General features: G+C 37.9%; 1 protein-coding gene across 32 annotated transcripts in view; it reads right to left on the bottom strand.

Annotated features, from left to right (window-relative positions):
- rbfox1 (RNA binding fox-1 homolog 1) overlaps positions 1–15,859 on the bottom strand; it is a 644,752-nt gene that overhangs the window by 32,870 nt on the left and 596,023 nt on the right. For 31 of the 32 annotated variants that reach the window (XR_015928571.1, XR_015928572.1, XM_088613235.1 and 28 more), the window contains 4 exons: positions 15,715–15,768; positions 13,929–14,021; positions 12,154–12,214; positions 8,341–8,394 (listed from right to left, as the gene is read on the bottom strand). Coding sequence is in view for 30 of the 32 variants with exons in the window: in XM_088613235.1 (XP_088469361.1) it covers positions 8,341–8,394; positions 12,154–12,214; positions 13,929–14,021; positions 15,715–15,768 (262 nt within the window). In the remaining 2 variants the exon portion in view is untranslated. The remainder of the gene's footprint in view (positions 1–8,340; positions 8,395–12,153; positions 12,215–13,928; positions 14,022–15,714; positions 15,769–15,859) is intronic. The other variant, XM_088613245.1, reaches the window with a different exon arrangement.

Genomic DNA, 15,859 nt, shown 5'->3' with positions numbered 1-15,859 from the left:
AACATCTGAGATGACTTGGACTTCTAAACGCAAAGCTGAATTTGAAGTCCAGATGGTTTTGTACCTCTCAGGGTTGTGAAATGTTCGGAGATAATTCACATCCATTCCTAGATTTTAGAGTGACACCAGAACACCAGAAGGGTGTTCCTCATAAATCGTCAAAAACTTTATATAAATAAATCCTCCAAAGAATCATTTAGTCAAGCAAAAACAGTAAGATAAAGAACTGACCTTTAACATAAATCCCACTGCTTTTATCACATTCTGTGAGCATCTGAGAGTCCAAAGTGTTTAAATGGATCTGTAATGGATGGGAACTGTAATATCTGTAAGGACTCGCAATAAAATTATTTTCACCTTTCAGAAGTCATACCCATATTGTTGTTTATCCAATCCCAGGACAGCATATTTTATCGTTTTAATATGTATCAGGCACAAAATTTGAACAGCCAGTTTGTTTGCCGTCTGTGTATTTCTACAAAACAATATTCCGAGAAATATAAAAGGACTGATGTTTCAGAGATGTCAAAGACCCCAATATTTGCTCGTTAAGAGACATTAAGCTTTAGCACACAATCACACATTTACCTCCAAACATAAAAAGGAAACTCAAACAATCTCCACTGTGTTCACTGCCTGTGTAGTTGTATTTACCTTTTTTTAAATGCCAATTAGAGTTCTTAATTGTGTATTATTTATACTTTTAGTATTAAGCCAGTGGCTCACTGTGCTCTGAGGTATTATCAAGAGCAATTAATGTAACAGCAGCAAATTAGCTCAGGCACCTTCCAAAACATGTTTACATCTGAGCAGAAAAGATGACCATATTTCTGTGCAGGGTGCAGGTGATAGGCACACTCTCACAGTGTGAATAATGTACTAATCTGAAACACAGGCCAGCATGGGCACAAACATGCCAGTCTGTGGGTTAACACTCCACCCCTGGCCCAGAATAAAGATGAACAGTGGAATGAAGGAGAAGAATCCTTAATTACAGATAAAACGTATGAATAAATGATATGCTTGCATCTGTCAGCATGGTAGCCATGACAAACCAGCTCAAAAAAGCCAAACCAGAGCAATGTCACAAGTTTTTTGGACAACAACTGCTGGACAAAGGTAAAAATAACCAAACACAGATCATTCTTCAAGGCTGCAAAAGGGCTGTCTTCTCTGCCTTACTATACCCAAAATTATGATGCAACAAAATGTGTTGCATACTGACAAAGATCTTTTGATTCTTTATCTTTTCTTATTCAGGTGTGGGTTGTATCTGATGGAGGGTTTCATTATTGCCTTTTTTAATTATTGTATGAAGTTAATGAAATTAAACTGAATGGCAATCATGATAAGGCTGTTTTAAAAAGAAAAAAATAGGTTTGAAATGTAACTGTGGTAGAACAGCTCGAAAAAGATTACTAAAGATTACTAAAAGCTATTGACCAATATTTACTGTATTAGCTTCCCATCCCTTGAGGGGAACTTCTGAGAGACAGAGATACTGACAACTGTGCAAAAACTCTCCGGCTATAGAGCAGAAACTCAGTAACAAGTGGCACCAAGAAACAGAGAGTTCTACACCGGGACTGTGCTTCTACAAGGTGATCTGTTGTATTTTGCCTTGTTGTTGTACAAGAAAAAAATATTTTAAAAAATGTTTTTTAACATGGGAGCTCCGGTTTTAAATGAATAAGACTCACTGTAGTTTTAAAACAAGAACAAAGCATTATAGAATACAGTAGGTGCCGAATGCTTTGTGAATATGATATAAGATAAGATCACTTTATTGGCCCTATACAATTTCTCTTATTAGGAATTTATCTTTCCGCATACCCCAACTTGCTCTCCATGAGACACATGATATGGTACAGTATGTCAAGTCACAGAAACTTCCCATTTAACAATAAAGCAATACCCTTGCTTTTAAGTGTTGTTTTAACTTTTAAATTGAATATCAAGTTTTTCCTAGCTAATTAATAAAACTTAGGCTTCTGTGAAATTCTTTAGAAGGATTAATAACTACTGATCTGGAACCTCATTTAAACCATTAGTTTAATTAAAGAAGCTGATGGAAATTTTATCAGAAAATTATGCATTGAAGGAAAAATATGGGGTGATTAATAAGCATATCAACCAACTTAATCCTGCATTAGCAATGGTTGCTGGTCTTTATTACAGATCGGTGTATCATATTTTATGCTGCACTTTACAGTGATAAGTGTTTTCTGCGGTCCACTGCAAAAAAATCTATTAATTATTTTTACTTCAATAAATGAATGTTGTTTTTAGATATATCATATTAATATAATTTCATGTATTTAAATGTTAATCCATAATTCTTTTCTCAGACTGAAGTCCTGTTAACAAACTGGATTGAGACTGCAAAATGACCAGACTGCTTCACTACTGTGATTAAGTCATGACATGACACATTAAATGTCAACCCGGTGGACTTCTTCAGATTGTGGAAGCGCTTTTAACACTGAGCAAACACTTCTTTACCCAGATGGTTAAGTAACCGCAGTGTTTCCAGGACCTGTAAACGTTTGACTCTCCCATTCTCCCATGATGAGGGAAGAAAACACTGTCTCAAGACATTAATGTTTTATAGCAATAAGCTTAATTCAATATCATGGAGTAACTAATTCCAGATAAAGCACAGCAGCATTCCACCCACTCCAATCTCCAAAAACTATTACCTCCCAGAAGGCAGGTGTCCTGGAACTTTAAATTAAGGATCCCTGTTATTTTCTTCAATAAAAGTGCCTATGCAGGCTATTTTCAATTCAGAATTTTCAGGAGCCTTATGCTCAGCCATACAGCATACACATATCATAAAGAAATAAACAAACACTGCATTTTGTTTCAAGGATCGTAGAGTCTGCAGTCTAAGGAAAAATGTGATGTACTGTACTATGCCTTTGTGAAAAAAGCTATAAAACTCCCAGCTAATTGTGAGGAAAATAAAAATCACATGCTGAAGTTGAGGCCTGTATAACAAGCTCTAGTGTTCCTGAGCCTTAGCCTTAATGAGGGCCACAGAAGGACAGAGCAGCAACTTTAAGGCTGCAGAAATACCAGCAAACACACACATCCCTTGACAATGGCCAATCATTGTGTGCTGGCCTCTCAACACGGACTCCTTTGGGACACATGCAATGCAATTCACAGCATCCCTGCAGAACTGACAACCACTTCCTCTTCTTCTTTTCAAAGTGCAGCTAAACCCAACCCAACATGGAGCCATCTAACACATACACTACAGTACATATGTTTTTGAAGCACTTCCTAAACAGGACTATGCTGCTTTGAACAGAAAATGTATATAGATATGAAATATGAAATATGAAATAGCCAGCACAGTGGCAGAACTCCTAATTTAAGAGTTCTTAATTTGTTTAATCTACTGTAGATGAAGATGGAGAACAATCCTACGAATGTGTAGAATTACAGCCCATCAAGCGTTTCATTGTGTATTTTTTATTTAAACTACCAATACCAGCCATATATAGTTTACTGTACATAATATATTTATGTACCTACAATAATATCGTTTATGACCTTCAGACACGTTATGCTCCTCTTCTTTTTATGTTCAGCTACTAAAATTTCCCTTTAGTTGTAAAATTCCATATAAATATTCAATACTAAGCGGATTAAAACATACACAGTAAAGAGATTAAATGATTAAATAGTTTCACTAACAACCAATGCACAGCGAGTGCCCCTGTCGGTCATTTTGGCCAGCCAAATCATGTACCGCGGTACAACGCGGTGAACTGTGCGTAATTTCGCACAGTAAGGGGTTGTACCGTGCATTTTGACTGGCTGCATCTGTAGATGTGAGAAGAGCTCCTAGTGTATATTGTAGGCCTCTTTTCAAATCTAGCTTTTGGGGGATGAACTCTGTCCAGTGTCCATCTCAATGCTGCAGTCGAATGCGCTTGTTAAACAAAAATCTTCATTTCATTAATTAGCCTAGCTAGTGGATAAACTCGACACGTGAAGTTGTTTCCATGCTTCATGCAGGCAGTGATTTAAAGAAAACGACAGAATCTGTATGGACACAGTAAAATGCGTATGGACACTTGTCAAATGCAGCCTGGTCTCTCTGAAGGAAAATCACAGCTTGTAGAAGAGAATCGTGGCAAAGCAGCTCTAGGAGAGAAGCCCTCGGCTGACGGATCTAGATGTGGGCTCCTTTCAGGACTGTTTTTAACGTAACACCACTTGCAACATAAAGACAGACTATGTGATGAGTACAGTTCGAGGCAATTCTTTCGATATTCCTTCTTAGAGTTACTGTACGCTCCTTCATTTTTAGCTGGCAAAAATCTTTTGCTTTATTGTGTTTTAACAGTTAAAAAGAAGGAGATTTTTTTTGGGGGGGGCAAATGTGCTGAGGACATTAATATTGTCTGTGCAAGATCTCTTCTGCAGTCTGTGTTCTAACGATATCTTTACTTTTACCCAAGACAGAATCCCTTCTAGGCTACTGCCTGAGGGAAGACTAGAATAACATCATGAATTATCACTTAATAGTTTAAATTCCATTAAGAGAATTTTGTTTAATCTAGAAATAAAAAGGAAGACTGGGTAACACTGTGGTGCAGTGCTTATCATTGTTGGTAGTTTAATTAACTTCCAGGGAAAACTGGCCCTGGTATGAGAGTGATTCTGTATCTTACAAGGGACTGGTGTCCCATCCAGGGCATACCCTGCATTGCACCCACTGCTTGCCAGGGTAGGCTCCTGCTCCTCTGACAACAGTTATTAATAACCTTTTTGATCTTTCCTGACTAGGTTATACCATATATTCATCTAACCTTTAGGAGTTAGAGGCTCACCTCCAGGGATGTTTGTGAAATAAAGTGGTTTTGCATTCTTGGAAAAAAAACATATCTTCTATATCTATATCTTCTGTATAACCTGGTAACATTTACCAGGTCTTGCAAAACAAACACACTCTAAAGACTCTAAAGCTATCAGGATTAAAGCATTATTCCATTCGGTTAAACTTGTATAACTAGTGGGGATTTAACAGTAGTATTGAGTTGGAACAATGGCAAAAGCATTAACATTTATTCACGCTCCAGCAACAGAGTGCGGAGTCCCACAGGGAACTAATGTTCCAACCCAGACTCAGACCAGCAAGGAGTGGACTATGGGGCTCGAGCTGCGCACTTTTGTGAAGTCACTCACAGCCCATGAACCAGCTCATATTAAAGGCAACATTTCTGGGCAAATAAACCAGACTGTTCATAGGGACACATTACATGGTCCAGAGCACATCTGTAATAATTCTTAGAAGAGAAATTTTGCATCAGGTGTAACTAGGGAAGTCATGGCTCATAAAAAAGCATATAATGCGATATTTACAATAGCCCGCAAGATGATTAATACTAGAGTATCCTTCTACAGGATTGAAATAGGGCTTCAGATGGATGATAATGAATGAACTCTTATATAAGAAAATTACATAGGACACACAACTCATATCATTTTTGTAGAGCCGTTCTTCAAAAATAAACTTCACAGGGAAGTTATGTGATTACAAAGATATTGCAGTTTTATCTCAAATTCAATAACACTGTTCCTTTGCAGTTACCTAGGTTACAGGAATGTTATCAAAGTTTTCCCATAAAGCCCTCGTCTGTTCTGGAGCCTACTTTGCCCTGCTTTGTACGGAAACATTAAAATGTGAATTTCTCTTGCTGTCAGTATAAATGGAAGATGGCAGGTATCCCATTTGGCTTGTGAGACTCAGTTGTCTCAGACGAAATCTGGAAATTGTAAACTCCAAAAAAATCATGAAAAGGGAGAGCTTTCTGACAAAAACAAAAACAAAATAAAATACAAATGTACATCGTTAGCATCCCTTCCGGACGGTTCTCTCATTTTGCTAGAAGGTTTTTCAGTTGATTTACATCGCGTTCCACCAGTTCTGACTTTAATAGCTGTGCTTCAAGTTGTCAAGACATAACTATATCTCAGATTTGCATCACATTAAGGGCTCCGTTCTTTCTTCTCTCGCTATTGATTTTGTCTCTCAGAGTAATTTTACTCAATTCTCATTTTCTTTCCCTCTCGCGGACCAGGGGATGCTCCACATTGGGAGAAGTGAGTTATGTAAATTCGAGTGGGGCATCATATGAATCTTGTTAGGCTTTACAGGGTTATAGCCTACTCTGACGGAATATTTAATCATAGAAATGAGCTGGCAGACATGATGTACAACGTGGTTCAGCCTTGCGGCGTGTGTCTTCACCGGCAATTGAGAACTGGTGAATTCGCCATTCATCAGTGCCATCCTGACAGCTTTGTATAACCTTCTGTTTTTTACTTATTTATGAAGATTAAAGATGCCTTAAATCAACAGTTTCTCCTCAGATACATCATCTTTATACCTAAAGTGGCTGAATTTTTCATCATTTGGCCAGCTGAAGGAGAGGATGTTCACCTAAGGGCTGTTGTCGGCCCCACTTTGGTCTGGGATAATTTGAGCACCTGACCTCTTATAAGTTGCAGCCTCTGTGAGCCCTGCAGTATTAGACCTTGAGCTCATAAATCAAGAGACCACTGAAATACATATGCAAATTTCTTATTTAAAATTAGCCAGCCAGGGTTGTCATGTCTGTTTTTTTGCCAAGGGAATCCTGCAAAATCCCTATTTTTTTTTTCAATCCCTTGCTTAATGTTTATAACAGCCTTCAGAAACAGATTTTTTTTAAAATGGACCACATTAATGTATTGCTTTTTTGTAAAAGAAGTCACTACAGTCTGATTTCAATTGTTTTGTCCAGCAACGTGCTTCAATGCTTCAGCTGATACATATTCTTAACTATTTTCATGCCAAAACCTTGACAGTACCATGATTAATAAATTGGCAAAATCAGTTTCAAATGCTATAGAGACAAAATGATCAATTTCTCTGTGCAAACAGAATCATAACATATTAATGCAGCACATACTCTAATTAAACTTCTCATTAACTAAAAGGGGAGAAAGCTTTCCTACTCTGCATTCAGATAGGAAGAAAGGTGTTTTGAGATTTGAAAGGTGAGACGAAACTAAATCAATAGTCTGCCATTTTGTAATTAACAGAATGTGCACTGAATTAGGAAAATTAGTGTTTGAAGAAATGGAAAGTATTGATTTTAATTTACAAAATATATTCCAACCCCTCCGTGCCCCAGCACAAGGAGACTTTCAGTTTTTTTTTCCTTTTCTTCGCATTGTTTCAATTACCATAAAACAGCAATATTTTTCCTCCTAATGGGAAAGATAACGGCGGAGTGCAGAGGGTCGGGACTGGGACTCTCCAGTTCCAACAATGAGCTCACTTTGAAAGATGACCGGAGTGCTTGCTTTCAGATATCAGAACCCAGAGGAACCTCAGAGGCCTTCAAGTCTTCCCCAGTGTTCAGACAGTGTTTGAAAGATCTGTCTCATTGTGAGTCGTGAGTGCGAGTCTGTGGGCCGACAGCCATTTTCATCCAGCTACAAGAGGACCCACTGGCTAATTGGAATAAACAGTCACTGGCTGCCAGGCCTCCGAGGTGATGCCAGCGCCTGCTTAGTAGCAACACAGAGATCCGGGCCAGGTTTTAAATTATACACTGTGGGAGCACAATATTCCTCTCCTGGGAGCCCCCCCCTCCCATACTCCTTTCTAAATTAGCTCTCACAAAAATCTGGACAGGATATTACAGTGATTTCTCTATTTATTTATTCAAATCAACGTGGATTCCCCCAGCGGCCTTGCTGCTTGCCGCCGTTAATTTTCCCTTTAGTGAGCATGTTACCAGCCTTTCTGTAAATCCTCACCTTATGGTAATCTTTTAAGGACATGGAAAAGCTGGCTGTCTCTACTACCATCTTCTGGCTTTAGTGATAAAGCTGACCCTGTGGCTTTCCATCCCTTATTGAAATGCTTGTGTTAAAATCTGGTGTGTGTGTGTGTGTGATGGGAGAGGAGTGTCAGACACAACCTCCTCAGAAAACTCAGAGTTTTTCACTGGACTCCTGACAACGAGCAGATGAAACCCACATTTCAGCACCAGCCGTGTAGAGCACGCGATTACAAGCCCATCTATCACGCGGGGCTCCATAGCCACACGACATCAGAAAGTGAGGTGCTGAGAAGACACTGTCACAAGCAGACGGAACTCATTGAATTCTCATTATTTTTGCTCTTCAAAAAAGGTGTTTCCAAACCCTGGCAGAAGGAGAAAATTTCACTGAAAATAAATCATAATAAAACATTCAACCTGAACTTACATGCAAGCAAACAGGATTCAATGATATCCTTCAATTAATGACTGCACATTGTGCATTTACCTGCATAGAATTCTGGGCTGTAGACGGCACCCACCACTGGATTCAACTTCCAGCCTACAAAGGAAAGAGACACCTCATTAGACCGCACTCCTCTCCTACTCTTGGCAAGATGACAAACAATCACAGCTGCAATATTGAGTTTTACTGGTGCAAATTTAATTGCGCATGGGTTAGAGGTTAGAGGAGGTTTCTGAAAATGCAAAACTGTTTTTCCTTTATGTTTTCTGCTGACAGCAAAATCTTTTTTTTTTTGGACTGAATAATTAAAACAACAGCAGAACAAAGTTTCCATCCTCTGGCATCGGCTCCAGCTACTCCCAATACGAGTCACAAAGCGTGACTGGCGTCTCGAGTCAAGAAGTGGTCTCCACTGAGCTGGCTCGATCCAGCCTGTCCTTCAGCCAGTCTCGCAGTATAGGAGACAGTGGGTGGAGGGGCTCTGACAGACTTTCAGTTATACTAATGGCTTCTCAGTTTGTCCGAGAAAAATCTTCCGAGATGCTGGTCGATGCTTAAAGCTGAAAGGTTGTCTCATTTTTCATCTGAACTCCCACTCCCTATTCTTGATGGCTGCATCGTCTAACTTTCCCGAGCCGTCGAAGCCAAGACTTCCATTTATCATGGAAATAACAGCAATTAAACTTAACTTTGTCTCGTCTACGAGTCATGTGGCAGCCCATAACTGTGTGGGTTAATCATGTGTGACAGGAGCTAACGTCCAGCAGTCTCAGGGCTGCCGAGGTACCCTGGTTCAAGCCATCAGAGGAAAACAAGCCAGGCCCTCTGGAAAATATTGATTGCCAAGAGGCTGGGGATTTATTTACATAAATTACAGCTTAGCAAAACTGAAAGTGTTTTAAAATAAATAGCAACTATGCAATCTAAAGCTAATCTAAAGTGTGTTCAAGTCATGCAGGTTAACTCACATATGCCCATACTGCTTCATTTTAATACGTATATTGGATTGAAAGAATGGGATTTTGTATTAGACTGAAGTAGGATACCGTACCAAAACTGATGAGACATCAAGGTTGGCCCTGGTTTTAAATCTGACAGCTGTGTGAACAAGAAGCTCAAGCAGGGCAAGTGACTTACTTTCCAGGGTCACACAGAGGTTGACTGACCAAGGAGCTGATACACTGGGCACCATTTTGAGGCTTTTACGTTTCATTTGGGGTCCAGAGCTTTTGATGCATTCTGGGAGATTTTACATGCCATTTGGCTACATTTTTAATCAACGCTTACAGACAGGTCTCAAGTAACTTTGGCTTCTTTGACCTTTTAAAATGATCAAAAGCTCTCTTCGGAAGCAGTTTATTTCTCCTGTAATGAGGTGTACTGTTTCTTATCTATATTACCTTGCTGCATTGCCATTTCTATTTCTGTATTTTTTCTGCTCCTTTATCATGAAAGAAACGTTCATTTAATTGATAGGAAATAAAAAAAAAATGAATGAATGCTTGCTAGCAGGTGGTGTGAGACATGGCTATACTGGCTATACTGCTCCTCTCCTGAAACCATTCATCTCTGCACTGCCATCTTATATATCTCCTCCACTGTCAAACATCACTTTAGCTCCAGCCCACCTTTGCTGTCTGCAACCCATATGTAAAAATGCAAAGCTAATAAAAATCAATTATCTTTTTATTATATCCATGATCTTTTATCTTGGGTTGTCCCCAGCAGTTCCATTTTGCATGATAAAAAATAGCCCTATTTGCACTGTTTGTTTTAAAATGTCATCTGTCATGTCAAGGCCACAAAACGATCCTAATGTTCTGACGATGCAGCTGTAAACTCAGAGATGTGAAAAGCTAGAGTTAATTAAAACAAACTGATCCCACCAATGTGATGCCCATAAAAGTCGTTGACAGCGCATTAAGTTTTGTTTTATTATAAATGGTGTCCTGACCCACTCATGATTTCAATTTGCAGTTTTACAATGCACCTTGCTACTCTGAACACAGGCCCCTGCCTTTAACAGCTGACAGTTGCTCATTTGTGTCACAGAGGAAGATTCCTGTCTGCCGTAGCCTCATTGCTTTCTAGTGTTTAAATTGGACTTTTTCAGGCCATGAGGGCTGGCTTAATTATGAGACGCCAAGTTTAAAAGTGAGCTGATTCCTCCGTGCTGTAAACTGGCAATTTATTAAAAGTATGACTGCCCAATTCTGCATTCTCTGCACTTCTATAACCTAACTAATGAGCTCTCTTAGACTGGCATTTTTTTTTAAGAACAGACAGTTGCTTGCCTATATATTGCTTAAGAGATTTCCTCACATCAATGTGTGATGCTTTCACTGTTCTTTTAAAATATTTAAAGCATACTGCTAGACAGACAGACGGATACACTCATTGACATATAGGTCCAGATACTGTACACAGACAGATTAGATACAGTAGGTTAAACTGGTGTGCCTTGAAGCTCAAAATGTCACACACATCGAACAATTGTTGATGTTGGTTGTTATTGTGATGTTAATTTATCACAGATGGTGATGAATTTAATAGATTCTGCCAAGCTGTACAACAGAAGAACATATAAATGCAACTGTGAAATTATGGCATTGTACAAGTCGGGCCTACATAGTACGCGTTCCTGTATGTTTAAAATTAAAGATGTACGAAATAGCAGCACTGTGCTGATCTCTACAGTATGCCCTTACAGCTTGGCAACTTTAACACTTTTACTTTGCCATGAAAAATGTAAGAGCTGTGCCTTCCTTTGTTCCAAACAATCATGAGATCATAAGGAAGGGAGCCATTAGCAAATCAGATAGCTCCTGATCTGGGGAAGCTAACCAAGAGTGACGCTATAAAGCTCCCTGTACATATGGTATTTTAAACCAGGGCACTTCTCATTGATTTCCTATAAACTCGGAATGCAGAGCTGTCAGTTCTCACCATTAAATGCCCGGTTACTTTTCAAAGCAAAGGCAAGTGCTGGACCTTATGTTGCAGCTTGAGAGAAAATCCAGCCCTTTCCTATTTCTTCTCCAGACAGTCACTGCTGTGTGCGCCTCACCCCTCACACTTAGAAGAACATTTAAGTGTGAAAGATTTAAGACGCACTCCCCTGATCTTTCAGTGCTCCATTTCTCTAAGGTTTTCCATCTGTGAGCTGTGCATGTTTATAGAGAAGGGCGAGTGAAAGAGCTGCTAAGCACTACTTTGCTCAGTCCAAAACTTTACACCTGGCAGACCAGTGGGTGGTGTCCTTCTTTTTGGGCCAGAATTTACAAACCAGCACTCCAGCATGGAAGGGAGGTGCTACCCTTTGTATGACACATTAAACTGTGGTCCTTAATAATGTGGTCATGAAAGACCCCCTGGTTGTAAGAATAGGGGTTTACCCTGGCGTCCTTATTAAATTCCACTCTGGCCAATTCAGTTCACAAATTCTCGCCCCTGCACCTGATCAGTGGGGCTGCAGGTGCAGAATGGCTGTTGTGCCTTACCTAGGTGGGGCTGCACTGCAGTGGTGGATGGAGAGAGTCCCCTCCTACTGTACTGTACATGTAAAGTGCTTTGGGATCCTCTGGGATGAAAAGCACAATATAAATCCTATTATTTCAACATCTGCGTATGAGGGGCTCCGGATACACCTTTTTCTCTTTACTAGCCTTTAACAGCACCACAGGCTAGGCAGCCATAGAAGAACTTCAAGTTTTCATACGTTCAGTAGCTAGCTTTTGCATCTGTAATACAGACTTTAAAAGCTATTTGCCCATAGACGATATGCAGCAACCACGTTGTGAGGCACAGGGGCACACCAGCAGACTCTAGTACCTGAGAGGTTGAAGTTTGACTTACCATTTGCATAAGGGTTGACTGTCTTTTTATTTGTCATTACCCGTGCTGTTGCATTATTAACCTAAGCACAAAGAAGACAAAATTAGTATACCCTGGAATGGTGTCTGTGTCCTCATACTGTACATTAATTTACTTCATCTAATAAAAACACATGCATTATCATTACTGTATTTACATTCAAATAAATATATCTGTATTTAAATACAAAAATGCATAACAAAATCACAAACAGTTTTATCATTACGTTTATCTTATATATCATTTCAAAAAAGCAATATCATTTATCAGTTTAGAAAAAGACATCAAAGCAAATGAAAAGTAACTGCATATTTTCATTTAGAAAATTGAAAGCATGCTTTAAGACTTCATGATAAATTAAAAAACAAAATAGGAAGAACAACCAACCAAACAAACAAAATATCCATATATGAAGGAACATGCAGTGGAGAAGGGGAAGAGAGACAAGGTACAAGAACAAAGAAAGACAAACAAGATTAGCAGTGTGCAACATAACCCTTGAGAATAGAAATACCATTGGAAAAAAAAAGCAACATTTAGCATTCAACACTTGGAACAAGAGCCTTTGTTTCATCGCAAGAATAAATAAAAAAATAAAAACTAAACAAAGAAAAAGAAAAAAAAATCATTCAAGCTTAAACCACAGCTAACAAAGGATAAAAGAGGGTGCATTATTTAACACAATATGGAGTTAACAATCTGAGTAAGATGTGCACGAGTCAGTTCAGTCCAATCAGTGCCTCTCAGGCGGCTAAAAAACGTACACTCAAGTACAGGCGTACCAATATAAAAATAGCATCAAGAAACTTAATAACAACAAGTCAAAAAAATTCACGTGGTATCAGCGCTTAATACGTGAAACGGCAGATGGACTTCTCCACTTACCATTCGGCACATCGCCAGCATGTGTATGTATACAGTTACCGTGGTTACTGAGAGTTTGGTGAGGGCCCTACGCTCTATCGTTGAAAAGGGGGGGGATAAAAAGGCAAAATATGCAACATCTTACTCAAAGGCGACACCACTTAATATCGGAATGACTCTAGAAAAACAGGCTTTCAATGGCAGTGTTGAGTGGGAATCAGTGGTGACACAGCGTTTACTTCTGCAGGTACTGATTTGTCACAATTTTAGACACATTAGGTCAACTAACGCCCCAATTTCGCCCCTTTGGTCTGCTACAACGTATTCCAGCACCCTAAAGACATTCCGAATTCGTTTTGTTTTGGATTTTGGTCACAGAATTGTTGGATGTTGTTGATTTATTTCCAGGCCACCGCATATCCCTCATCAACCCTGCAGTATGGCAGCTAACCATAGTTATTCTCAATAAATACACAATTTCCTTTTTTTTTTAAGCTTTATTTTGGAAATTACTGCACCCATTTTTTTTTTAAAAAAGTTAAAAAAACATAATTCAACATAGGAAATCATAGCTTCATATGGGTTTGGGGGGGGGGGGGAGAGTTTTCTCTCTCTATTATTTGTACACAAATAATAACAAAATCAAATAACTAAATGAGATAAAGGTCATACAGGCCTTTTAAAGCAAACAAATAAATAAAAGGTAAAAAGATCTACCTGAGCAGATACAGATAGTTTTCTATAGATAGATTTTTTTTCAAAAATAAAGGAAAAAAAAAACATGGGGGAGGGAAGGAGCACATGGAGAGACAAATGATGTATCTGAAACAACAACATGAGAGTGAAGCAGACATTCAGAAAGAGATGAGAAGGGAAATATTTGGAACATGCACCTCGATTTTACGGCCCTCTACCACCGTGCCGTGTAATTTCTCTCGCGCCCTGTCCGCATCGGCACTATTTTCGAATGTTACGAAACCAAATCCCTGCATGCAGGCGGGAGAAGGGGAGACAACATGCATGTTATTCATTCAATCATTGACCAAAGTTTTACTTTGTCCCGTTACTTTAAAATCATTTTTTCCCCCTCCAAAAGATTTTCTTTCGTGTGTGTCTGACTTATTCTTTTTTTTTTACATTTCTTGATTTTCGGTTCTTTAACATGCAAATTAGAAAATAATCTTTCCCCCCCAAAAAAATAAATAAATAACAGCATTGAGATGTGCAATAAATAAACAACAGACGTGAACAATATCTTGCCCTGGAGTTAGAGACAAACCCTCACCCGCCCAAGAGATAACAGATAGAAATATCCCCAAAACATATACATATATTTAAAAAAAAAATACCTCAAACAGGTTGTAACAGAAGAAAATAAATCTACTGAAAAAATGGAATTAAAATAAATTTAAAGTGTCTTCACACAAAAAGAAACAATAGAAGGAGAGAGACTGAATTATGAGGAAAAAAAAGTGAGCCCCTTACATGCGTAAATATTTTCCCAACCAGAACAAAATAATCTACTTATAAGAAAGTAAACACTTGTGTGCAGAATTGACAACATACTGTATGACAAAATATTGTAGAACATTGCCTTTTGGCGACTGATTCATGCTACAGTGGTTATCCTCAGAATATGTTTCATGCAACACTAGGGATATAAATTAACAAAGCTTTTTCTTCTGTCAAACTTCAGTTTAAACTTGTGAGAACAAATCAAAACAATTTATTAACAGCTAAGGCTTTAATTACAAATGGAAACTAAAAAAATGCTAAACATGACACAGATATAAAAATGAGCATTAACAAATTAATAAAAAAACACAACTTGCAGTTCTTACTCAACCAGAATAATTCACACACACTGTTTTCCCATTCCAAATAAAAACTAAATTTCAAGTCTGCCTTTTTGCTACTGGCCTTCAGCTCAATGGCAGGAGAAACCTTTAGGATCTAGAAGTAATGGCTGAAAAAGCCAGGGTACGCTATGATCTCATTTAGTGATTTAAACTGCATTCTCTAAAACAGAAGTGATATTCACCTTAAATATTTGCACTATATTAATTTTAACTTGAAATAAATTTAAACTAATTGAGAGCCTCTTTTGCCCAAATATTTTGAAAGATGTTGATTAATTTAACCATCCTTTCAAATTTATAATTTAAAAATCTGCTTTGCACATTGGAAGATTATGGTGTTTTTCAAGAAAAAGTGGTCTTTTTGGATTATGGGAATGGGAATATTAATGGAATATTATTTATCTGTGACTGATTAACAATAATTGGAATCAGAACTGTCAAAATAAATGTCTGCTTATGTACTGTATATATTGCATGTGTAGAATTTTTAATGTTTTATATGCACTTTAGTACTGTATATACATTTTATTGAGACATTAGATAGAAAAGAGAAAACTGAAAAACAGTCAATAACTTTTTGAAGTACTTTTAAGTGAATACCATGTACAATTAACTAAAAATATTCCATTATTAATGATTTAGGCCCCCAAATAGTTATATTTATTTATACAATACAAACATAAAGAACGTAATAACTACATTTGTACTATATATTACTATATTACTTTTTTTCTTCTATAAAGTGCTTTCCTGCAAATTAAATAATACATTTTTGCCAAACTATTGTAAGGCTTTCTGAAATATAAAATGGCATGCTTACCTTAGATCCCCGCTCATTAAAAATTATTTCAACATCTAAGATTTTACCAAATTGCTGTAAAGAAAGAAAAACAAAACAAGCCTTAAAACTGTGTTCTTGTTGTATTAGCATCTTGAGCTAAATTAGGATTGTTAGGATGTACAAA

This window comes from Lepisosteus platostomus, chromosome 19 (assembly GCF_059453375.1).
Source record: "Lepisosteus platostomus isolate fLepPlt1 chromosome 19, fLepPlt1.hap1, whole genome shotgun sequence".
NCBI lineage: Eukaryota > Metazoa > Chordata > Actinopteri > Semionotiformes > Lepisosteidae > Lepisosteus > Lepisosteus platostomus.
The sequence above is the reverse complement of the archived record's forward strand: the minus strand, read 5'-3'. Positions and strand labels throughout refer to the sequence as shown.